At 38.4% G+C, this 24,860-nt stretch overlaps 2 protein-coding genes across 5 annotated transcripts in view; one reads left to right on the top strand and one right to left on the bottom strand.

The window, feature by feature from the left end:
- The window catches only part of LOC112139819, an 18,187-nt gene extending 13,181 nt beyond the window's left edge, over positions 1-5,006 (bottom strand). Inside the window, exons 1-6 of the mRNA XM_024262655.2 lie at positions 4,862-5,006; positions 4,711-4,763; positions 4,572-4,632; positions 2,573-2,727; positions 2,436-2,500; positions 2,279-2,372 (exon numbers count right to left, since the gene is read on the bottom strand). Coding sequence (XP_024118423.1) covers positions 2,279-2,372; positions 2,436-2,500; positions 2,573-2,727; positions 4,572-4,632; positions 4,711-4,763; positions 4,862-4,863 — 430 coding nt within the window. The 5' untranslated portion in view covers positions 4,864-5,006. The remainder of the gene's footprint in view (positions 1-2,278; positions 2,373-2,435; positions 2,501-2,572; positions 2,728-4,571; positions 4,633-4,710; positions 4,764-4,861) is intronic.
- Positions 3,540-23,246, top strand: LOC112139820 (cAMP-regulated D2 protein). 4 transcript variants are annotated; one of them, XM_024262658.2, is made up of 9 exons: positions 3,540-3,842; positions 6,531-7,287; positions 8,607-8,808; positions 9,039-9,172; positions 11,314-11,441; positions 11,583-11,701; positions 12,911-13,051; positions 13,213-13,385; positions 22,436-23,246. In XM_024262658.2, exons 2-9 carry the CDS (start codon positions 6,829-6,831, stop codon positions 22,886-22,888), a joined length of 1,809 nt encoding a protein of 602 aa, XP_024118426.1. In that variant the 5' UTR covers positions 3,540-3,842; positions 6,531-6,828; the 3' UTR covers positions 22,889-23,246. The 4 variants fall into 4 exon arrangements, with proteins under 4 accessions (XP_024118426.1, XP_036066126.1, XP_024118425.1 ...); XM_036210233.1 differs by having other exon boundaries at positions 3,540-3,728; XM_024262657.2 differs by lacking the exon at positions 3,540-3,842 and adding an exon at positions 3,883-4,547.
- Positions 23,247-24,860: the final 1,614 nt, after the last annotated feature.

Consider the following 24,860-nt stretch of genomic DNA (forward strand, 5'->3'; position numbering starts at 1 on the left):
CCGTGAATAAACAAGCAAAAATACAGCAAATATAAACTAGGAAAAAAAAATACAATTTTCTTGTTATATAAGTGATAATTAGTCCTGTGAGAAAGTTTAGTGACTTTAGCTTTAAAATCTTTAGAGCTATTGAACTTTTTTGACCAAATGTGATTCCTGTCCTCATTTAAAATTCTTAAAAATAAATTATAAGACTTTGTTTTAGCATAAATTTTTTTGAGTGTTCATGAATATCTGATATCATTATTAGTTTTAATTTAATAGTTTTATTTATTTTTAAGATTATGTGCTTCTTTATTAAGTTCTTAAGACATCACATTTTTGGTTTTATTACCACAGTAGTTAATTTTCTTAACTGTTATTTCTCTGTCAGATAAATAAAACAGGCATATCAAAGGACAGCTGGGGTCCTAAGGAGTTACATCACGGTGCTAGCATGTAGCAGTTAGCAGCTGCTGTTTAGCCATCTGTCTGCAGCATGAAGAGCTTCACATTAAAAAGAAACAAAAACTCTGTCCCTTTCTGTTAAAATGCCTTTATAGGTTGTTGGTTGAGTTATGACAAACCAATAGAGACACTTGCTGTCAGTTTAAAGCGTTTTCAAAAGAGTTATTGATCCCGGAAGTCTGAATCCGTGATCGGCTAGCTAGCTTTATTCAACTGTTTACATCAGTCTTCTGCTTGAGCTGCTGCCGTTTTCTGCTGCGTTTTCCGGGAATAACATTTTGTGATCTTTTCATGACATACAGATTTCTAGTGGAGTATTTATCCAGAATAATATGATTGAAATATAAAGCACTGATCATAATAAGAACAAATGAAATATCCGATCCTGATTGGAGGACAAAGTCCGATTTCGATCGAGTCATCAACCACGAGATCGGGCCCGATTTCTGAACACGTGATCGGAACATCCCTAGTTTTTTCCTCCTCTTCCTTCCATTTTTGACCTTAAAGCCGTCCCTGAGGGCTTGTTTTGCTGCTTTTTCGTCCATAAAGTTTTAAAGAAACAGCAACCACACCATGCAGCCCTCCTCCTCTCCACCTAGCTTTGACAACGGCTGTGTCAGGCAAGGAGGGCGCAGCACCAGGCAAAACTATTGTGTTAAACTTTTGAGTCATTTTATGGTTTTAGTCATTACGTTTTTTAACATTTTACACATAAGTGAGTGAAACTGTACAAAAATAAATAAATAAATAAATCATAGCAAATGAGCGTCCCCTCCAGCAGATGGTGCCCTAGGCGGCTGCCTAGCTCGCATATGCCTGGCTCTGGGCCTGGCCCCCTGAACACCATCACAGATGAATGATTTAATTTTTTTCCCAGTCTGGCCATGCGATCCAGACCCGCATAGAATGTGACTTTTTATTCCACTCTTCTCCAGTCTTTGCCAATTTCTGGTCATGTGTGGCTTTCTGGAAAAGTTGAGTTTAGACGCATCCTGCGATTTAGCCCACAAACTGACCCCACATCAGAGACGAAAACAGCTTTGTGTCCACACAAGAAAAATTTGGGGACCTCTGGAGTAGGGAAATAAATAAATACATTTTAAAAATCGATGTGGCGATATATTGCAAAATTTTGTTTAACGATACTTGTATCGATCGAAAATGCTGAAAAGATTTAATTATTTTATTTATGAACTCTACATAGCGACCAAAACAACAAGATCTCACGAGAACCATTTTGTGTAAAATGTTCAGTTAGCCTCACAGTTTTTGTCGTTATAAGACGTATACTATTTAGTTTTTTCTTGGTATGGGTACCAAAAAGTGGAAAATTGTTCGGTAGAGTCTATCGCAATATGTATCGGGAATCACGTATCGGGACATGTATTGTAACGCCAAACTCTTGCCAACATACACCGCTAGTAAACTGTAGGGGAAGTTGAGGTAAAATCTGAGACAAACTTGAAGGGAAAACTGTGTCTGATTGATATTTGGTTGGATATTCACATATAAACTGGTGTCACATTGCTACGGTTCAACGGTGAAAGGGATTTTGAAACAACTGCTCCGGAAATATGCAACAAATAAGAGGACAATTATTCCAGCAAGTGCATCCCACCAGACCTCCATGACTGTTTCTCATAGAGCTGAAAATCAGCGATCATCTCACACAAGCTACTATTAAAATCTGCATTCAATCCAGATTAAAGAGGCCTGGTGTGAATACACCCTCAGAGTCCAGCATCTGCTATTTGTGTCTGGGTTTCTGGACCTTTATATAAAAGTTTATCATTTATGTTCAATTTTTTGACTATTAAGTGACTCTTACCAACTGCAAGGAAGAAGTTTTCATCCTGGTGAAAGAATGTGGTTCCATTTCCACATGCAAACACTTCTGCAGGACTCAGCAATGCCAGGAAGTCCTTAAAGAAAATTCAGATCACAACAGAGTAAAAACAATAAAAAAAACCCTTCCAGACTCTTACCTTTGTAGTATTAGTTGGATGTTCTGAAGGTTTGTGTCGGCCGGTGATTTTGACGGTCTTTGTGCCTTGAGGACATTTAACAAGTTATTAAGGCATTAAGAGAGGAGAAGAATCAGACAAACACTTGTTGTTCTCACGTGGGCTGACTGTTATAGTCCACCTCAGGGTGGAGCCCCCGTACCGGAAGGCCAGCTTGTTTTCCACAACCGGGAACAGCTTCAGGGAGCTCACTTTACCCGCCTTCATGATGGATTTTAACGAGGTCCCATTGAAAAACACGTCTGCGTTTTGTCTGAAAAAGATACAAAAAAATGTGTCTGGAAAACGTCCCCGTAAACTGAAGTCAAAGTATCCGTCTTACATTTTATATTAGTGAAACCAACCGACTGGAATGACGACAGCCAATGACTTCAGTTTATGTTTTGTGGTGTGAAGTGAATGTTTAGAGCTGATCTGTAACTTCTGACGCTAAAAGAGCCATTTAAACCAGGAGTACAAAAATATACTTCATTTTGTGATCATAAAGTCATTAGTTTATAACATGTAGCTTTTAAATATTTACAAAAATTGACAGTTTTTTTTTTTTTTAAACAAATAAACTTCCTTTACTGTTGCCAACAGCACATCCAAGATCCTTTCAAAATAAAATAAATCCTGTGTGAGGTAAGATCCTCCTGCTTCAGCAGATATACAAGAACTGAGGTATGTAAGGATTTGCTTTAGCAACAATTCATATAATTTGTGGACGTCAATCTGATTCATGGTCCATTTTGGTTCATTCTAAATAATACGATTGACTTTTGCCAAAACTTCAACGAGTGTGACTCAGTTAAATATCTGGTACTGAACAGTGCAGGTGAAGTTTTCCAGATTCCTTGTAAGATAATCAAGTGTAAATTAAATATGTGTACAAACAAGTAAACATTAAAGTCCATTCACATTTTAGTTTCATAAAGTTCAGCCCACTGTTGTGTTTCCACATCAAAAACATTACTAGAACATTTTGCCACAGTCCAGTATGTGGAAACACTTTGCAAAATTCAAAGTGTTTCCACATACTGGACTGCAATAATGACTTGATCGTAACGAACGGAATTCACTGCAGAGAAAAACAAAATCAGAAGTTTCTGTTTTACTTCAGGTTATGGTGAGAGACGAGCCAGACTTAGGAATCTGCTGAGTCATTCCTGACGGAGATAATAGTGTTTGGATAACAGCAGTTTAAAACGGTCAATCATGAGGGGAGTGATGCGTTCAGGGTCCAAACATCAGCCTGGATTTACTCCATAAAAGGTAAGAGGAGTGGTGCGTTCAAGCTCCGGCCATCAGTTCGGAATTACTCCATAAAAGGTCAGAGGAGTGATGCGTTCAGGGTCCAAACAAAAGCCTGGATTTACTACATAAAAGGTAAGAGGAGTGATGCGTTCAGAGTCCAAACTTCAGCCGGATTTACGCTATGAAGGCCATTATTAGATGAGTAATGCGTTCAAGTTTCAACCATCAACTCGTATTTACTCTATAAAAGATCAGAGAAGTGATGCGTTCGGGGTCCAAACTTTGGCCCAGATTTACGTTATGAATGCCATCATTAGAGGAGTGATGCGTTCGGGGTCCAAACATTGGCCCAGATTTACGTTATGAAGGCCATCATTAGGAGTGTTGCGTTTAAATTTCAACCATCAGCCCAGATTTACGCAATAAAAAGTCAAAGGAGTGGTGCGTTCAAGCTCCAGCAATCAGTTCGGATTTACTCTATAAAAGTCAGGTGTGATGCGTTCAGGGTCCAAAGATCAGTCGGATTTACGCTATGAAGTTCATCATTAGAGGAGTGATGCGTTCAAGCTCCACCCATTAGCTTGTATTTACACTATAAAAGTCAGAGGAGTGATGCGTTCAAGGTCCAAAGATCAGCCGGATTTATAAAGCCCATCGCCAGATGAGTGATGCGTTCAGGGTCCAAATATCATCCCGGATTTACGCTATAAAAGGATTAAGAGGAGTGATGCGTTCATTGTCCAAACATCAACTCCGATTGACACAATAAAAAGGTAAAGAACATATAGGAAAAGATAACAAGGACATACTAACGAGGCCGAAAACCGACAGGAAGAGGTTAGTAAAGCTATGTATGCTTACCTTTCTAGAACGTCATCTTTACCCATCCAACATATAGAAAAAGACATGTCAAAGCAGCGCCCTGTGGAGAGAAAATTGCCGTTTTAGGTCAACAAATGCAACAGCTTCACGTTAAATTCACAATATTGTTTTTACCCACCGAAAGAATGAGGTACCAGTATAAAAAAGACGAACGAAAACTCCAACGAGTTCCTGTAAACAAACAAACAAAACAGGTCTACATATAAACAAGCCCCACAAAGGCGCTAAAATACACGTTTAGTAATTTGTTAAAGATTATTTTATCTTACATTTCCTTAATTGTCGTGATTCAAATTATTCTGTTTCCCAACGTGAAGGCCAAACCGGAACTGAAGGCCGCTAATAAGCGGCAGGTGTGCTGCTGACATGCGTCACCTGAGCAGGTGGCTTGCTAAGGTCAGAGCTTTTATTTTGATCACTTTCCGCTCACAAAAGTATCATTTTGATGTTTCAATTTTAAAAAGTAAAATAATAATAATAATTAAATGAATTTACAAAACTTAATGCATCAGTTCACCACTATTTAAGGGATTTGTCCATTTCAAATATCAACAATCCCACAACATCACAAAAAAGTTGGGTAGAAATATAATACATTTTTTAATTAACCTAATAAAAAGTGTTTTTTGATATAAAATATAATTCAGAAATAAAACAATAAAAGGTTCAAGCTAAAAGTATAAAAGTTTGCCCTTAAAAACAGGAAGTGTAGTTTTAGACCAATATATATATATGTATATATATGTATTGAACAGATGGAAGAAAATAGGGCTGGGTGATACTGATGATTTGGCTATCGATCTGGTAATATTTCTGATATCAATATCAATATTTTGTTTAAAATACAATGGATGTGCCACGAACCTCAAAGTATGGGCCTTTTTTTAAGTACTTAATTAAATAAAAAGTGAAAAAGTCAATACAAAACAGTTTACAAACCAAAAGAAACAAGTAATCATGATGCAAAAAAACAAAAAAAGGTTTATCAATTAAAAAAAAGACAAACAAACACTGGTGGAATATAAATAATTTATAACCTTTAAATAGAACAATAAAAACAGGTGAAAAGTAATTTGTCAAAAATAACTCAGCATTTAAATAAAGTGGGTCATTTTTGTTGATACAGAAAAGTTTCAAACAATAGTGGAAATATCAATATCTGCAGGCTGGTATTGATCCGATACCAACTTGAGATCGATACAATCAATATTTTGGATCAATCCGCCCAGCACTAGTAAAAAATAAGCATATAATGGGAGCAAACACAAAAACAAACCTGTTTTTTTAATAAAAAAAAAAAAACCTGGGGTTTATCTCTTTATTTCACGCATAAGTGTAAAAATGTTTCTTTTTTGTTTTTCATGTTTATGAAATATTATTTCAAGAGACTTTTGTATGAAGAAAAAAAAGAGGTACACATGGGCAAAATTATTCAGACTAAATTATTTGTTTCAAGTAAAAAAATAGTTTGATGTCTTCCTTTATATGTAGTTTCTTTTGCAGAAAAAAAAATGTTTAGAACAAATAAAAAAAAACAGTTTGCATCTGTGCTGCATCCGAAAACATTTTTGACCTGGTTGTTTGAAAAGTCGCCAATTACGTTGACATTTAAAATGTATCATTTTGCATTTGAACAGTTATAACCTTTAAATGTTCAAATTGAGTCATCAAAAATCTTATTATTCAATGACGTCTTGCCTTCTTTTTTGTGAACAAATGATTCTAACCCAAAGGAGCTTTTGGTTGCATGCTGTAGCGTAGACGGCCTGTAGGTGGCAATGTGAAGCTACTAACCTTATCTTTAAGCCTGAAACGTCATCAGTACAAGTATGTTTGGACATTAAACATTAATGATTGACCAGTTTACATAGACATTTGGTTTTTTATGTATCTTGTGGTAAAAACTAGTAAAATATTGTTTTTTTTTTTTGCTACCAGGCAGACTCCATGAGCAGCCCTGTTTGCCTTTGTGTGACTTGGATTAGTTCTCATTAAGCAAAGAGAAGACAGCATCTCCCATATTAGTGGTCCAGCGTTACAGTGTCTGTGTCCAGCTGCTCAGAGGACTCCACATCAGACAGAGAGCTCTTGTCTGATAATTTGTAGCAAGCTAATTGGAGTCACACACAGCCTGTGAAGAGTTCGAGTCTGCAAGGTCCCCAACTCTGCTACTCCCTAATTCAAGCCATATCATAGCACAAACTTCTCATCGGGTATAAGAACGCTGTGGGACAACATGAAGAGCTGGCACTGCGTGCTGCTGCTAACCACTACGACTCTTATGGTTTCCTCTGGAGAGGAGAGGAAAAATGAGGAACTCATCGATTTTGTCGGAATGCTGAGAAATGTCTACTTTGAAGTGCTTGGGAGATTCCAGCCGTACATCATCAGCATAGACTCGGACGCTGTTCAAGAACTGACCCACCCAAGGGACTTCACCACTGACCAACCGGACAGTCTGGGAACAGAGGAGGCTCCAGTGGTGTTCACCAAGTATGGCCAGATCAGAGGAGTAACAGTGGAAAAGGCCCATATATTCTATGGGGTACCATATGCGGACCCCCCTGTAGGGGCTTACCGATGGAAACCCCCCAGACCCTTGAGCCCTTGGCAGGAGGCTTACGATGCCACTTTCCCACGGGCGGCATGCATGCAGGTCTGCAGTGGACCCATCACGGATGAATGTCCAAAAATGGTGAGGAATTTTACAACTTATTATTCACTGATTCTTCAAGGAATCAGAAATAGAGTAATTGTGAGTAAAGTACAATAAATCTGGACAACACCTTACTATTGAAAATGCCTTAAAAAATGGAGGTATGGATAGAAATTTACAGTCACTTAAACCAAAGGGGGGGGGGGGTAGTTTATTCGTGCACGTGACCTTGGGCGAGGCAGCGATATACTGACAAATACATGCTCTCAAAGGGACTTGTGTAGAGAAAAATCCATTTGGCGATATATCGCGATATTTTATTTGGGGATATTTGTATCGATATAAAAATGCTGGCAAGATGATATTTAACTAATGATATATGAGCAACCTTTTCTCAGTGTCTTACTTTTTTGTTCCACTGAAACCTCCGACCACTAGTTGGCAGCACTAGTTGGGTACAAGTTGGATAATACCTGACGAAGTGTTTTAATGCACGCCGCGGAATCCTAAACCGCCGAGGCAAAGCGAATCACTGTTTCTTCGCTAGGTGTAATTCATTTGCGCTAATAAATATTAAGTCGTTACATTTTTTTTGATTAATCACACGTGTTAACGAGTTAGCCTTCACAGCCCTAATTTCAAATAAATAAAACATCAAAAATAGAGTATAGCTAAAGGAAATATAACAATATACCGTCCAAATACTCAAAGGGTAACCAAGCTCTAAATCAACTTGTTTTGGCTGTTGACCTCCATAAATGTGGCATTAAAAGTGCTGTCTGTTGTCAAATTTTGGATTAATTAACATAAAATTGTTTAATTCTTGAAAATATAGTCTAAAACCGTCTGTGTGCTGCCCCCTACATGTTAAAGAGAAGTATTACAGTTGAATTTTGCGATTGGTCGAACCATGTAAGTTTCAGAAGTCTGACATCATGATCTGCAGCTCCAGTAATGATAACAGTCCTCCCCTAAGCCCCGCCCCTCTGTCTGGATTTTCACATTTCAGCTGTGGGTGGAGTCAGCTTTCAACTTCCCTGTTTGGTTACTCTTTAAGTAAAAGTTTAAACATGTATTAACAGTTAGCTTGTAAGACTAACATTTAAAATGATTGAGACATATGTATTAAAAGTATATTATTAGTAGTATTTATATTTAAAGTACCTATCAAAGTCTAGAAATGTAAGATGTACAATTATTTTGACTTAATTTTAAGGCCCAAAAGTCTTATATTTTGTGCTTAGGTTTATTATTGGTCTTTCTAACATTTGAATATATTGCTAGTATATTTTTTCTAGTTCAAATAGGATTTTCAGAGATCAAAACTGAACGATGGGACATTTTTATGTCTCACGTAGGTCAGTGAAGACTGTCTCTACCTCAACGTCTTCGTACCTCGGAGTGTGAACTTCAGTGCGCCCGTGCAGCGCCCCCTACCTGTCATGGTGTGGATCCATGGTGGGGATTTCATCGCTGGCTCTGCCTCCAAACCCATGTATGATGGACGCTTCATTAGTAACTTCACCAACACAGTTGTTGTCAACATGGAATACCGACTTGGTAAGGAAGTGTTTATTCAAACACCTGTTCTGGTATTTAAAAACTGAGATCTGGCATCTGTTATTATCTGAGAATGCTGTCTTTCCAGACGGTAAACTGACACTTTATTAAACCTCTTTCCAGCTGGACTGAAATCGTGCATGGCATGATAATAGTCAATTGTAGCAAAAATAAATAAATAAATAAAAGTCTTGCTTGAGTGAATTGTTTGATCATGTGGACTGTTAAAGGTGCGTTTGGGTTCCTGGTTTCGGGCAAAGATCTTCGAACGTCAGCCACGGGGAATTACGGGATTTTGGACCAGCAGGCGGCTCTTCTTTGGGTCCAGCAGAACATTGCAGTGTTTGGAGGCGACCCCAGTAAGGCAAGACAGCACACAGATGAGCAACATGATAATCCTGAAGGGGTCCAGCATCCCAATGCTGGCTCAGTTGTGGAAAAGCTTTTTTAGAGCAGATGGTCACGCTTTGCCAACACAGACCATCTGTGGCCACAGAAGGTGAGTGGCAATTGGACAAGTTACCGGCCAAAAAGTTTTAGGAACTGCAGGTAGAAAATCCTCTTTATTCAGGTCAAAGAGTGGGTCAAAATGACTCAATTATTGACAACAATCCATATATTACTGGCCACAGTGTTATTTACAGTAGCAAGATTCATTTGTAGAGCTAGAATTTGTGCCGTGTTGCAGTATCTTCATATTTGTTTTAAGATAATCACCATTAAACTCCTTTCTTTCTTATTTTGTAGAGTTAATGGGAATTATCTAAAATAGGGGTGTCAAACTCAATCGCACAAGGGGCCTAACTCCAAAACACCCCTTAGCATCTGCACTGAACAGGAAAAACATGTATTTGACACTCCGAAACTAAATTTTTGAAACTTTAAATCGTAACTTTTTAACATAATTATGAACTGGATATATAGCATTACCTGCAGTAAGTTGAATTTGGCCCCTGAAGACGCTAGTGCTAATAGCTGAAAACGCTAAAGTTGATAGCCAGCTATAACATTAGCTAAATGTCAAACTAGCCTAAAAATGTATTTAAAAAAACAACTCAGGTTAGCCAAAACAGCTAGCATATAGCTAAAAAATAGTTAAACTTCAAAATATAAAAAAAAACCCAGAAAAAACTAAATTAGCCAAAACAGCTAGCATATAAATATTAGCCTAATTTCAAAACAGTCTAAAAAACTTAAAAAGAAAAGCCTAAATTAGCAAAGACAGCTAGCATGTAGCTGAAATATTAGCTAAACTCTAAAACAGCCTAAAAAATCTTATTAAATGCCAAAATAGTTTAAAAAAAAATAATAAAATAAACAAAAAGCTAGCAGAATGCCAACTTTTAAATATTCAAAACCATAACTTTTGAACATAAACAAGAATAATAAAAAGGCAGGAATATTATTCCAGAAAAAATAACTTAAACCTTAAATAACTTTCAATATTTTACTCTCTATAAAAATCTATTTTACAATTATACAAGTTAGAAATAAGAGCAAGATAACATCGGCCCATTAATAATAATGATAATTACCCGGAGGGCCGGATCCGGCCCCCGGGCCTCGACTTTGAGTCGACTTTGACACGTGTGATCAATAAAGCTTTTTTATTCACTGTGAGGTTATCTACAACTCAAAGAATACAGGAAAACCAATAAACCATGAAAAAAAATGAATTACATCTGTTATTATTCAGCTTATTTAAAACCATTCTAAATCAAATTATTCCAATAAATCCCATTTCAGTGGAATTCCATCTACTGAATGGGATATTAGGTAATGACTCCCTATGATGGAAAAGAGGAAACTTAGTTAGACAACCATCAGCTGTGTTTGGATGGGCTTTGAGAAGACAGGAAATACAGAAACATCACAACATTTGTAACAAGACAAAAGAGAAACATGTTGGAAACGGATAGAATGACAGAGATTTATGGATCAAACCAAGCACATGGTTTGGAGTTTAGCTAATATTTCATCTACATGGTATCTGTTTTGGCTAATTTAGGCTTCTTTTTAAAGTTTTTTAGGCTGTTTTGGAGTTAGACTAATATTTACATGCTAGCTGTTTTGGCTAATTTGGGCTTTTTCCCATTTTTAGGCTATTATGAAGGTTAGCTATTTTTTCAGCTACATGCTAGCTAAGTTTTTCTTTTTTTTTTTAGATTTTTAGGCTAATTTGGCGTTTCGCTAATATTTTAGATAGCTATCAGCTTCAGCATTTTTAACTATCAATTTCAGCATCTTCAGCTATCAGCACTAGTATCTTTCGCTGCCAAATTTAGTTTACAGCATTCACACTAGCATTATCACAGGTAATGCTTTATATATAGTTCATCATTATGTTAAAAAGTTTCAGTTTTAAAGTTTTAAAAAGTAGTTTTGGAGTGTTCAATAAATATTTATCCTGTTCGACCCGCGACCTAAGGTGTGTTTTGGGTTTTGGCCCCTTGTGCGATTGAGTTTGACACCCCTGATCTGGTTGCTTGATTTTCTTTTTTGCAGGTGACAATTGTGGGGGAGAGTGCAGGAGCTCAGTCGGTCAGCCTCCACCTGATGATTCAGAGCAGCAAGCCTCTCTTTAAACAGGCCGTCCTGCAGAGCCTGCCCTTCTCCATCCCTCTCAAGACCAGGTGAGGAGCACAAACCGGGACCAGCGTAAAGACATGAATTAATTAGTGTTTTCTCTGAGCCCCTGTCGGACCGCTTCTGTTAAACTCCCAGCAGGAAACCTCAAACTGACTTAATTTTGTTTTGCTGCACCTCCTTCTCAGACACGATGCCCTGAAGCTGGGGAAGCACTTTGCTCAGGAGACCAACTGCTCTGTGAGCGACTTCGTCTGCCTGCTGTCTCTCAGTCCACAGGCCATCCTAACTGCACAGATGAAAACCAGTAGGGCGCCACGCACCCCATCATCAGAGCAGCACTCATTCCGACATGTTTATCTGTGAAAGATGGGCAACAAATGCTTACTGGGAAACATTTAGAGTTAACTGACTTTTTGAAAATGTGTATAATTCATGTGAATCATGATTTATGCCTAGATTTTATAAAGTGGCGGAGAAAAGCCTCTTTCTGGTCATATTATAAAGTTCTATTGGTAAAACAAATCACTGAAAAAAACCCCGAAAGGGACAAAGCGGTCAGGAAAATGGATGGATGGATGTTTTCTCTGTGCAAGATTTGATACTTTTAAAAATATATTAATTGATTTAAATTTCTTGGTTTGGCTGTCAGAACTGTCAGAGTCATATATCTGGCCCTCCAGATCCTTTATTTTATTGTTATTAATGGCCCGATATTATCTTGCAATTATTTCTAACATGTATAATTTTGATAAAATATGTTTTTATGGAGAGTAAAATATATATAAAAAAAATTAAGGTTTAAATTGATTTATTCTGGAATAATATTACTGCCTTTATTATGTTAAAAAGTTAGGGTTTTAAAGTTTCAAAAACTGACGTTCTGCTGGCCTTTCCAACAATTGTAAAATGTACTAAGATTTTTTTTGGGCTATTTTGGAGTTTGGCTAATATTTTAGCTACATGCTAGCTCTTTATGTTAATTTAGGCTTTTCTAAACAATTTTTTAGTGTGGCTATTTCGGAGATTAGCTAATGTTTTAGCTACATGCTAGCTGTTTTGGAAAATTTTGGATTTTCTTTTTAAATTTTTTTAGGCTATTTTGGAGTTTAGCTAATATTTACTTGCTAGCTTTTTTTTGGCTAATTTAGGCTTTTTCGGTTTTTAGGTTATTTTGAAGTTTTGTTATATTTCAGCTTTTTTAATGTAGTATTTAGCTAATATTTTAGCTTGCTATCAGGTTTAGCTTTTTCAGCTATTAGCTTTAGCGGCCAAATTCAGCTTACAGCATTCACACTAGCATTATCACACGTAATGTTATATATCTGGCTCATAATTATGTTAAAAAGTTATGTCTTAAAACATTTAGTTTTACAGTGTTCAATAAATATTTATCCTGTTCGGCACACGACTTAAGACGTGTTTTGGATTTTGGCCCCTAGTGTGATGGAGTTTGACACCCCTGCTCTAAATGGTCTTTGGTTGAACTATACTTTGATGTTTGTTTCAATCCCAGGTGCTAAGATTGTGAATCCATTTCGGTTTCTGGAGGTTTTTGAGACGTGGGGTCCATTTATCGACGAGGAGCTGATCAAAGAGCAGCCAATCACTGCCTTCCAGAAGGGCCACTGGCAAAATGAGAAGTCAGTGCTGATGGGTAAGACACACACTGGCAAAACAACAAACACAAATATCCAAAAATGTTGAAGTTCTGGTGACCGTCTCAGGTCCATCTCTATCCTGAATCCCTCGGCTCATCAAGCCTGAAAGACTTCAGGCACCAGAGAAGTGCATTTAGAGAGATTTTCTGTCCTGCAGGTACAACCTCAGAGGAAGGTGTGCTCTTCGTGTTCGGCGTTTTTAGCAAGCCAGTTTCTGCCTTGGAGAGCGTGGTCTACATCACTGCTATCTTCAAACAGCACGCTCTGAGGGTCCTGCACAAATACCTGCCCCTGTACAGAGACGCCGACCGCAGGACGATGCTGGCTCAGGTAGACGCCATCCATCCATCCATCCATCCATCCATCCATCTAATACAGGAGTGTTAAACTCCATCGCCCAAGGGGCCAAAATCCAAAACACATCTTAGGTCATAGGCCGAACAGGATAAACATTTATTGAACACTCTAAAACTACATTTTTAAAACTTTAAAACCGTAACTTTTCAAGTTTTTATGAACTAGATATATAGCATTACTTGCAATAATGCTAGTGTGAATGTTGTAAGCTGAATTTGGCCAATGAAGATGCTAGTGCTGATAGCTGAAGATGCTAATGCTGATAGTTGAAGATGCTAGTGCTGATAGCTGAAGATGCTAGTGTTGATAGCTGAAGATGCTAGTGTTGATAGTTGAAGATACTAGTGCTGATAGCTGAAGATGCTAGTGTTGATAACTGAAGATGCTAGGGTTAATAGTTGAAGATGCTAGTGTTGATAGTTGAAGATGCTAGTGTTAATAGCTGAAGATGCTAGTGCTGATAGGTGAAGATGCTAGTGTTAATAGCTGAAGATGCTAGTGTTGATAGTTGAAGATGGTAGTGTTGATAGCTGAAGATGCTAGTGTTGATAGTTGAAGATGCTAGTGCTGATAGCTGATGATGCTAGTGTTGATAACTGAAGATGCTAGTGTTGATAGTTGAAGATGCTAGTGTTGATAGTTGAAGATGCTAGTGCTGATAGGTGAAGATGCTAGTGTTGATAGGTGAAGATGCTAGTGTTGATAGTTGAAGATGCTAGTGTTGATAGGTGAAGATGCTAGTGTTGATAGGTGAAGATGCTAGTGTTGATTGCTTAAAGATGATGAAGTTAATAGCTGAAAACAGTGAAGCCGATGCCCAGCTAAAATATTAGCTAAATGCCAAATTAGCCTAAAGAACTAAAAAAAAAAAAGTAGGTTAGCCAAAACAGCTGATGTGTAGCTGAACAAATAGCTAAACTTCAAAATAGCCTAAAAACTGAAAAAGCCTAAATTGGCAAAAAGAAAAACAAAACAAGTAATCCTCCATCCATACAAACACAGTTAGATTAGCCATCAAGTAAAGGGTGAATGTTGGTCTCTAGGATGGAGCAGCCTTGGTAATCAGTTGTTAGTGAGTTTAAATCCTTTCTACAATTATAATGCAGTTCACAGTCACAACGCTGTAATGCAGTCACAACGCTGTAAACAAAGAAATCGTTTGAGATTAAAGATGCACCAACCAGACAAACAAATAAACTTGGCAGTTTTTGTAGATCTATTTCTGAACAAACACTTCGATATCAGACTCAGTTTTAAAAGCTTTCTGCCTGTTTCCTTCTGCTAATGACTGGGTGACATTAACAGTCTCACTTTGCTCAACAATAATTAGAAGAACGCTACAGCTGTAAACTCTGACGTCTCGGCACACTGTCTGTCTGTTTGGGCTTTTCCATTCTATAGCAAGCTCCTGCTGCTGTGGAGGAGAAATGTGTTGCATGTGTATGTCCACTTTTAATCAGCAAATTAAGATAAATAGATCAACGTATTTATCCCAGCTCTCCAAACCAGCTTCATTCAGCCTTCTTATGCCCTTTTATTAATAATAAATATGAATTATACTTCTTTTGTGGCACGAATACAAACAGAAATATAAAAGAAACTAACATTTTCCCAAATGTGAAATTATTTTTTACGTTTGAAAGAAGCCCGTATGATTTCCTTTCAAAATAAAAGACGGCCAATGCAGCTCTGGACAGCATAAGATATAAAATGTGCTTTAAACAATAATAAAGGATCAGACTTTTTACTAGTTTTGCTTAGTATTTGAAATCGGTGTGTTCTGGAGGAAACAAAGAACGAACAAAATCTGTTTTCAACCTTTAAAGTGTTGAAAACAGTAATTTGGTTGATTGAAGTGGATATTTCAGTTCTAAAAGTGGATTTAGGAAGCTTCTGTTCCAGGTTTTCCTCCCTCGTACTGACTAGAAAGTGAGCACTAGTTCCCAGTCTGCCAAGCACTCCCACGCTTCATCCTCTGCTGCTTGTATGGATCGATGCTCTCTCAGCCTGATCTCCAGATCCAGCGTGGACTCAGCTGTGCTTTCTGCTGCCGTTGATAATCAGAGGCTGTGAGCGATCTCTCCTCTCAAACAATCTGCATTTCACCTAACTCAGGCTGAAAACGTGATAAAAAAATGTCATCTTGTGGTAAAATTTGGATTTCTAGATGTCTGATGCTCTTCCCTCCCAGAGAGCATGTGCTGTGCACAGTTCTTCCTACCGGGGGCGCTGCTGCTCCAGCACCTCAGACTTTGACTGGCAGCTGTGTTTACCTCCTTTTTCCTATTATTTGCATGGAGGAAGCTTGTGGACCACCTGGAGTCGGGACATGTGTGTGTCTAAGAAGCAGCCTGACAGTTCTATTAAACAAAGACTCATTTCTCATGCAAATCTGCAACGACAGGATCGAATTCAACACCTGAAGAGTTTTAGATTTCAGGACTGGCTGATCTGTATCTTTGGATTTTAAAGGACACAAAGCCTCAGAATTACTTTTAAGAGGCATCATTTGGTTTCTTCATCTACTTTAAAAGTTGATTTATTGTTCATTGTTAATGCCAGTTTATAAAGTATTTAAAAAAAGAGGCTATAAACGATGGAAAGATATCTCATTATATCAAAACAAGATGACAACAGCAGCAAATGATGTACACACTTAGGACATTCTCTTCTGGAACATGCACACTGCAGCCTTTTTTAATAGATAATTTCAACAGCTTCTTCCTGTAATTGAAACAAAGACTTGATGTAGCTGTTATGAGCTTTTATGTGCTGTAAACTAAAAAATAGAAGAATAAAATACTAGTACAACATAAGCAAAGGGTTACGGTTGAACAAATCTTTTACTTTGTGCAAAATTCCAATATTTTACACCACATAGTATCTAGCAGGTGCTGCTATCCAAAGAGACTGAGTCATGTTGAGCCTCTGTTTCCAAAATCTCCTCCAAGGGGGCGAGGCTTTTGGTGCTCCACCCCTAATCCCCCTGTCTGGTTATGATAGCTCTGTCTCTCACTAGCGTAATTCTTCACCGCTGCCACATAAAAACATCCATCAATCTGGGTAATGTCCAGCCGTATGGTTCTGATCCGGATGTCAGCTGGGACGAGGAAGTGAAGATCTTCATGGACAGAACTTCCTCCAAAATCCTGATTCTTTCTCCTTCCAGTTCACCAAAGACTCTTTTAGCTAATTCTCCAATGTTTATTGACTGTGATCAATACATTCAATCATTGGTTTCTCAGAGTTCTTGATAAAATAATCAAAGCTAACATCAAAATGCTCTTTCATTGATTTACAATCCTTTCCAACTGCGGTCAAATGAGCCGCCGTTCACATTTCCGTGGTCACATCAAGAAGCTCCGTGGAGTCTGGTGGAGATTTTCCAGCGTTCTCAGTCCTGCTACCGTAAGTATTGGATGAAACTCACACAAAAAATCCAGTGATGCTGATTTGACCACAGAAATGTGAACGGCGGCTCATTTGACTGCAGTCAATGTGAAGATACCATCTTCTCTTCTCCAGAACCTGAACTAGACACTAGGAACAGATGAGGGTTTAGTGCATGTGCAGCAGAGCTGTTGATGGAATGAAGATCATTCATTCAAACAGAGTCTGTCCAAGACAGTTTGATTGATTTAAAAGGAGAAATACTCAGAAATGCAAAAACAAATGATCTTTTATTACAATTTTCTTTAGAAAAATGCCACATATAAATGTTAAGAACTCAAAAAACTTGATTTTCATCGGAGGGGGACTTTAAGTTCCAGGATTGGACACATCTGACAAAAGATGTGTAGCCAAGAAACTTTTGTTATGATTTAATTAACCTCTTTCATTCTTCATCCAATACAATTACACTTTCTCACTGAATGCTAACAAGTAGTAACATTAGTGAAAAAGTGGCCGCCATTCTGCAACCTTCTGGTCCTGTTTTAACTTAAATCAAGCCTCAAATGTGAAGTAGTATCTTGATTGAGACTGGGCTGCAGCAGCAGAGTAATCATTGTCTGCACTCGGACACCTCTGCATCTCCTGAGGTTCCTAAAGCTCCTCTGAGTCTGGATGTACAAGTAATACATTGAATTTTGACTAACTCATGTAGGTTAATTTATCCTTAAAACTGTGGCGCTGCTTTGTCGTCATTCAAATTCACTCCTATGCAATCACAAAATCAATCTTTCATTAATTGCAACACAAGTTTTTGTTTTAGCCAAAAGTATTTTTTATTAATAGAACACAAGCAGGTCTGGCTTTTAACAACAGTTTCTTTGTAGACTGGCTTTCTACAAAAGACATGATTGTTAGCTTAGATGTACATGTTCTGCTAAAACATGGGTGCGTTCATAATTCATCATTTTTGCTCACTAATAGGCGTTATTTTTTATGTTATTCTTTGGAGCAATTCAGAGGACACTAGAATAAGAAAACCTCGTTACTGTCTCATTGTCAATGCAGAACACAACATGGTGCCCTGGAGGGCGGGGGCGTTGGGTGGTGGTGGGGGGGTCACATGAATATTTTTAGTATTCAGTCACAGTTCACTGAATACTAGTTAGAGTGTGTTCACACACCTCCTGAGTAGCAGTGTGTGGTGAGGAGGGCACACCGGCTTATGTTACATCATTGGAACTTGTTAAATGAAACCACATATTTACATTCTGCTTGTGTGGAGCTTCAGTTCCATTCATGTTATTTACAACAGAGTTTGGCTAAAGTGTCACATCAAGCTTTGTTTTTTACAGTTGGTATAATCCAATTTAATCCAAACAATTCAATTATTCCAGTCAAACTCCATCAGATCACATCAGTACTTCTGGTGTACAAAATATAAAACTAGGAGGAAGTAGGAAAACCAAGAATGATCCTCCTACTCTGTAAGGAAAAACTACTAAAAAAAACTGATTCTGGGACAAAAAAAAAGGAAGAAACATCAGGAAGTCCACATGAAGGAGGGATCTTCTCCCAAGAGCAACAGGCGATGTACCAGGACTGTTAAAGAAGAATTAGCTTATTTAACTCTACAACTACATGCTTGAATAGTGAAGCAGATGGGTGTCATCCAGATGAAGCTGGGGGACAGGTGGGGACGTGAGTCGAGCCAGGGGCGAGGTCCACGGCCAAGGACAGGAGCGCAGGTGATCCTTTATCCAGATGGAACTGGAGGAGAACTGGGAGTGCAATTTGAGCCAGAGGCGAGGTCCACGGCCAAGGACAGGAGCACAGACGATCCTTTATCCAGATGGAACTGGGGGACAGGTGGGGCATGAGTTCAGCCAGAGGCGAGGTCCACGGTCAAGGACAGGAGCGCAGGCGATCCTTTATCCAGATGGAACTGGAGGACAACTGCGAGTGCAATTTGAGCCAGAGGCGAGGTCCACAGCCAAGGACAGGAGCACAGACGATCCTTTATCCAGATGGAACTGGGGGACAGGTGGGGCATGAGTCGAGCCAGAGGCGTGGTCCAAGGACAGGAGCACAGACGATCCTTTATCCAGATGGAACCGGGGGACAGGTGGGGGCGTGAGTCGAGCCAGAGGCGTGGTCCACTGCCAAGGACAGGAGCACAGATAATCCTCCTGGAATCTGGAATCTCTCCTGCTCCCCTGGAGGCAAGTGGAAAAGAGGGACAACACATGAATCGCACTGCACCAGAGGCATAGTTAACTAAATGAAAAATAAATGATATAGAATAGTCAAGTAGATCGAAATAGAGGACAGAACCCCTAGTGCACCATACTTGAGGGTGTAATCCAGGAACACTTCATATATTTCTGTTTGCGTAAACACCAAACAAACCTCTCTGTAACTGACGTTGCATTCAGATCACCTGAGGAGCAGGAACTGTCATGACCTATGCTTCCTTTAATGTCATTTATCTTCTTGTACTTTCTTAAACAGTGAAAAAGTACAAAGTAAAACCATAAAAATGTACTTTACGGTATAAACATGTATGATGAATGTGCTGCAGTTCCTCCCAACTTCTAAATCCGGCAAAAATCCAATAAAAAGACCCAGAAGCTCCCAAAATGTATTTAACCAATAGGAGGCCAGAATGGCTGCATGATCAGAGAATGACAGGCACATCCACACATAAGAAACAATGAACAATATCATTTCAACCAAAAGCCCTTTTAACATTTTTTTTAAATAAGTGAGTGTAAAGTAGCTAAAAATAAATGCAACTTTTTGCATTTTTGTTTCTCCTGCTTAAAAAAAACAATCAATGGGACAGAAATCAGAACTGGTCATTCTCCCCGTTGATTTGCAGTGTCATATATATATTTTTTCGATGGGGTTTATTGTGTCCCCTCCCTTTGTAAAGGATCCGTTTAAATGAAGTTGTGGGCGATGATGTTAAAACTCCATTCAGATTGGTTTGTTTGAAACCTCAAACTCCTGTTGGGGTGGGATTATATAAGTTCGCTTCCCCCCACTCCCTTTCAGGCGATCTCTTTATGTCCAGTTATCCTGTTTGACATGTCTTTATGGATGTAAACTTCTGATGATTGATTATATCGCATATGAATTTACTTTTTTCTTTTGATTGCTTGAAATACCCCATTTTCAATCTAATCTGTTCAAAATAGGGACTGGTGCTAATTCTCACAACCTTTTCCAGGTTTTGTTTGGGACTTTTGACTTTGTATCATTCCTGTTTCTCACCATTTCATAAAATTATAGAGAACTTCATGTTTTAATAGATTTTTTGAGAGATTATGAATAAGAATTGATCTATCTCCAAAACAAGTTTGAAATTAAAATTGAGTATTTTTTCCCTTTTCTTATATCTGCACAGTATAAATGCCTTTGGTTCTGAGGAAAGCAACCCACCTGGAAGGAAAACTCTTTACTGAGTTACAGCTTCCAGAATAAGTCCGACCTGATCCCGAAATGGATCTGTGTTCATGCTCCGTCTTATGCTGCTCGCTTCAACCAGAGGGAAGATTGGAACATAGGGTTTTTGTGGATTCACACTGGCAGCCTGTTTGTGCTCAGGTGTCAGACGTGCAGCTGTGTGGGCGAGGTTGTGTGCTGCTGCTGAAAAAGACACTCTGGTTTCCAGGTAACAGGAGGAAGAACTATCCAATGCACTCTTTCTTTAGTTTCCCTTTAGCTAAAAGAACGTAGCTGTTTTATTTCTTTTAAGGTTGAACCAATTTCCCTGTGGAAATCATGCATTCTCATCTGATTTGTTAGCTTTTTATTATCAAGCACATTCCTATGTTCTGGGAAACCCTCTTTAACCTCTAAACACAGAGATAAATCTGTGCAATAATGTTCTGTAACACACCATTGCATAACTAAAAATGTAGTTTGGTGAGCAACTATAAAGAATTTTAATTTGAAACTTGCATATTTGCTAGATAGTATTTGTCAATGCCTTCTTCATTTGACTAGATAACCTGCTCCCAGCTTCATATGTTCACAAGGGTATGTGATGTGCATTCAAGAAAAGCCCGTTCTTGAACCGGCTTTCAGCATTTGGTGTTCACACTGGACAGACAGGGAGGGGCTTCTTCTTCTTTATTTTCTGGAGTTTACTAGCGCTTGTCCGCCACCTACAGCTTGTTGCGAAATGTTGAAGTGGTGCAAATGTACATCCAGGCTTTTTCTATCACAGCTCTGTTCCAATATATGAAAGACTTGTTGTATTTGCACTTAAAAAAAAGACAATTAATAATTTCTCCTCCATGCCAGTCAGAGCAATTTGTGACATAAAATCCTCCATAAATACTATACATTTTTTAAAAGATATACTTAATACTTGTAAATATTTGTACAGATATTGTCTGATGGTGTGTGTAATAGCATCAATTTAGTAATTTACTTGTGCCACTCACCTTATCCCATAACCTTGTGTTATCATCAACCCCCCACCCCCCCCTGTCCTGTCTGAGCGGCTAAAACTCAAAGAAAATTCAGCTTCAAGTACGAAGCAGGGTTTATTTTAACACACTCAAGGGAGTAACAAACAACCCCAATTGTAAAAGCAAAACATGTCCATCACAAAATGGCTGAGAATAAACAGATACTTGTGATTCAATCTCAGACAATCACACAAGGGGCCAAAATATAAAAAAACCTTAGGTCGCGGGCCAAACAGGACAAACATTTATTGAAAACATTAAAACTATATTTTTAAAATTTAAAAACTGTAACTTTTTAACATAATCATGATCTAGATATATAGCATTACCTGTGATAATGCTAGTGTGAATGCTGTAAGCTGAATTTGGCCGCTAAAGATGCTGAAATTGATAGCTAAAAACGCTGAAGCTGAAAGCTAAAAACGCTAAAGCTGATAGTCAGCTAAAATATGAGCTAAATGCAAAATTAGCCTAAAAAACTATTAGTTAGCCAAAAAATTTAAGTTAGCCAAAAAAGCAAGCCTGTAGCTGAAAAATAAGCTAAACTCCAAAATAGCCTAAAAAACTAAAAAAGTCTAGTTAGCCTTTTGGACCAAGACCAAAACTCCGGCCGAGCCAAAAGACAAGAATTTTTGATAAACAGCTAGCGTGTAAACATTAGCCTAACTCCAAAACAGCCTAAAAAAAACACCTAAATTAGCCATAACTGCTAGCATGTAGCTGAAATATTGACTAAACTAAAAATAGGCTAAAAATTTTAGTAAATGCCAAAATAGTCGCAAAAGCTAGCATAATGCAAATTTTTTAAACTTTAAAACCATGATGTTTTAGCATAATTATGAATAATAAAAAGACAGGAATATTATTCCAGAATAAATCAACTTAAACCTTAAATAACTTTCAATATTTTTCTCTCCATAAAAATAAATTTTGTCAAAATTATACAAGTTAGAAATAAGCACAAGATAACATCGGGCCATTAATAAAATAAAATGATCTGGAGGGCTGGATAGGTGCTGATCTTGTCTTCATATCTCATCTGTTAAAATATCAGCTGTTATATATTATCCCTTCGTCAATGATGTCATCAATGGTACCTGATTTGGATTGGCTGGAAGAAACTTACCTAAAACCCTTTGTTTCTCTCCCCAGATTGTCACCGATTATGTGTTCCTGTGTCCATCCAGGAGGTCGGCACGGGCCGGCACAGTAGCTGGCAGCCACCTGTGGATGTACACGTTCGACCACGTGGCTTCAGACCACAGCGTGTGGTCAGGCCTCACTTTCTGCTACCAGCACGTCTGCCACGGGGCGGAGCTACCCTTCCTCTTTGACTCCGCCCAAGTGGCCAACTACACTCTGTCCCTTGCGGAGAAGCTGCTGTCCAATCGGATGCTGTGCTACTGGGGAGCCTTCACCCACACAGGTGACCCGTCCTCCCGGCTTCAGCAGACGGCCTTCTGCCGGGAACAACGCCTGCCGGTTTGGCCTCAGTACTCTGACACCAGGGGCTGGCTCGTCATGAACCTGACGGTGCAGTTACATGCACAGGTGGATACCAGAAACCACATATGTGACTTCTGGGACCAGCTTGGAATCTACTAATGTAAAAACATCCTGGGCATTTATACATCACATATTGTACTTTTAACAGTTTTTTTATTTCTACAATTTTTGTGAAAGTTAGAAAAAAAAAGTTATTCTTACTCTTTGAATTTAGTGGACAATTTTATACATTATTATTTAGCCTCGTTTTCACTTAGCAGATCAATCTTTATTTGAACACATGCCTCGCCTGTCTTTAACTGGTGAGTTTTGGGCTTCACAAAGTAGTCTAGAATGAAAATGATGACAAATATTCAGGAAAAAAACTGTGCTCTGAATATGACATACATTAAGAAATATACTGTTATCCAAGAATACATAAAAATACATCAATTACAAAATAAAAAATAAATCCCAAGGTTTTTTTTTTGTAGTTTTTATTTATTAAATTTGACAAATCTGTCTTTTTACCAGTGATGTACAAAAGACTTATTTCCAGACAGATACTCTCTTAAAAATAGAGGTAAAAACAGAGTTTCTGTAGCTCTCCAGGAGGCGGGGCTAACAGAAAGCCAGATTTCTAAGATGGAAACAGCTCTGGTTGACATGTCTAAAGGCAGAGATGCTGCTTTGGAATTGGCCACATTTCTGTGTTCACAACCAAGTGTTGAAAACATACATGCTTTTGCTAATTCCTTCTATACTTATTTAAAAAATCTTTGTGTTTGGATTGAAATCTCTTGTTTTGATCCTGTAATATGGCGATAAAAACTCAGTAGATGTGCATTTTTTTTGTTAAAGCTACTTAAAGTGCAGGGTTGAACTGCACAACGCACTGCTGTCTTCAAATAGGTCTCCATGCTCCTCTCAAGCAGAAAAAGAAAAGAAAAGAAAACAATTCACCACAGAGATATTTTTCCTATGGAGGTGAGGAGAGGGCAAGGGAAACTGCTGGGATTCAATCAGAAATACTCCTCTCTTTTCATCTCTTGTAATCACTGAAAAACAAATTCAAAGTACAAAAAGACTCAAGTAATATCTTAGTTTTTATTATTGTGAAATATGTGAATATTTGTTCTTTTTCCCTGCTGTCCTCGCCGCCACACTCGAGCAGAAGTGCTTTCATTTAATGTCGCTCAAGGATGAAGAAGCAGTAGAAGCAGCAAAAACTGTCCTTCATGTCTCCTCTGAGCTTCTCAGCATAGAATGGGAGATAGGCAGAAGTGCTGTTCCTGCCAACTCCCCCTGTTTTTTCCCCCATTATTTCTAAGATTACAGCCCCCTTTCCTGACATTTTCCCTCTGAATGAAACACTTCCTGTTAACAGTACCGAGTATCAAAGGGAAGCCAGCAGGTTTTTTTTTTTTTTAACGATGTGAGCACCATAACAACACTTTCTTATTTCAGATTTTGATCACATTTTTCCCAATTGCTAGAAAACTGAGTGGTATTCTCTAAACCAGCTTGGAAACATCACCGTCTGGTCTTAACCTAAAGCACAAATACTCTGAGTCTCTAAGAGCAGTTCTGGAACAACTGAGAAGCTTTTCAAAGACGGATAACAGAACAAGGAAAGTCAGACTAAGACCTGCACCAAGGCTGATGGGAAACCCAAAAACAGGAGTGCAGGCACGAGTTTTAATCTGACAAAGACTGGACATGAGGAACAGTTTCGGGCCTAGACATTGATTCTGGTTAGTAAACAAAACTTCAAGGACAAACGTTCAGGAACCAAAACTCGAGGACACAGGCTCGGAAACGAAGGCTTGAGGACACAGGTTCAGGAAAGAGGACTTGAGGACACAGATTCCAGAAAACGAAGACTCGAGGACACAGGTTTAGGAATGAAGACTAGATTACACAAGTTCAGGAAAGAGGACTCGAAGACCCAGGTCCGGGAGAAAAGACTTGTGGACACAGGTTCGGGAACGAAGACTGAAGGACACAGGTTCGGGAATGAAAACACTAGGACACAGATTCGGGAACAAAGACTCAAGGATGCAGGTTTCGGGGGCGAAGACAAGAGGAAAAA

The sequence above is a fragment of the Oryzias melastigma genome, linkage group LG23 (assembly GCF_002922805.2).
Source record: "Oryzias melastigma strain HK-1 linkage group LG23, ASM292280v2, whole genome shotgun sequence".
NCBI classification, from domain to species: Eukaryota; Metazoa; Chordata; class Actinopteri; order Beloniformes; family Adrianichthyidae; genus Oryzias; species Oryzias melastigma.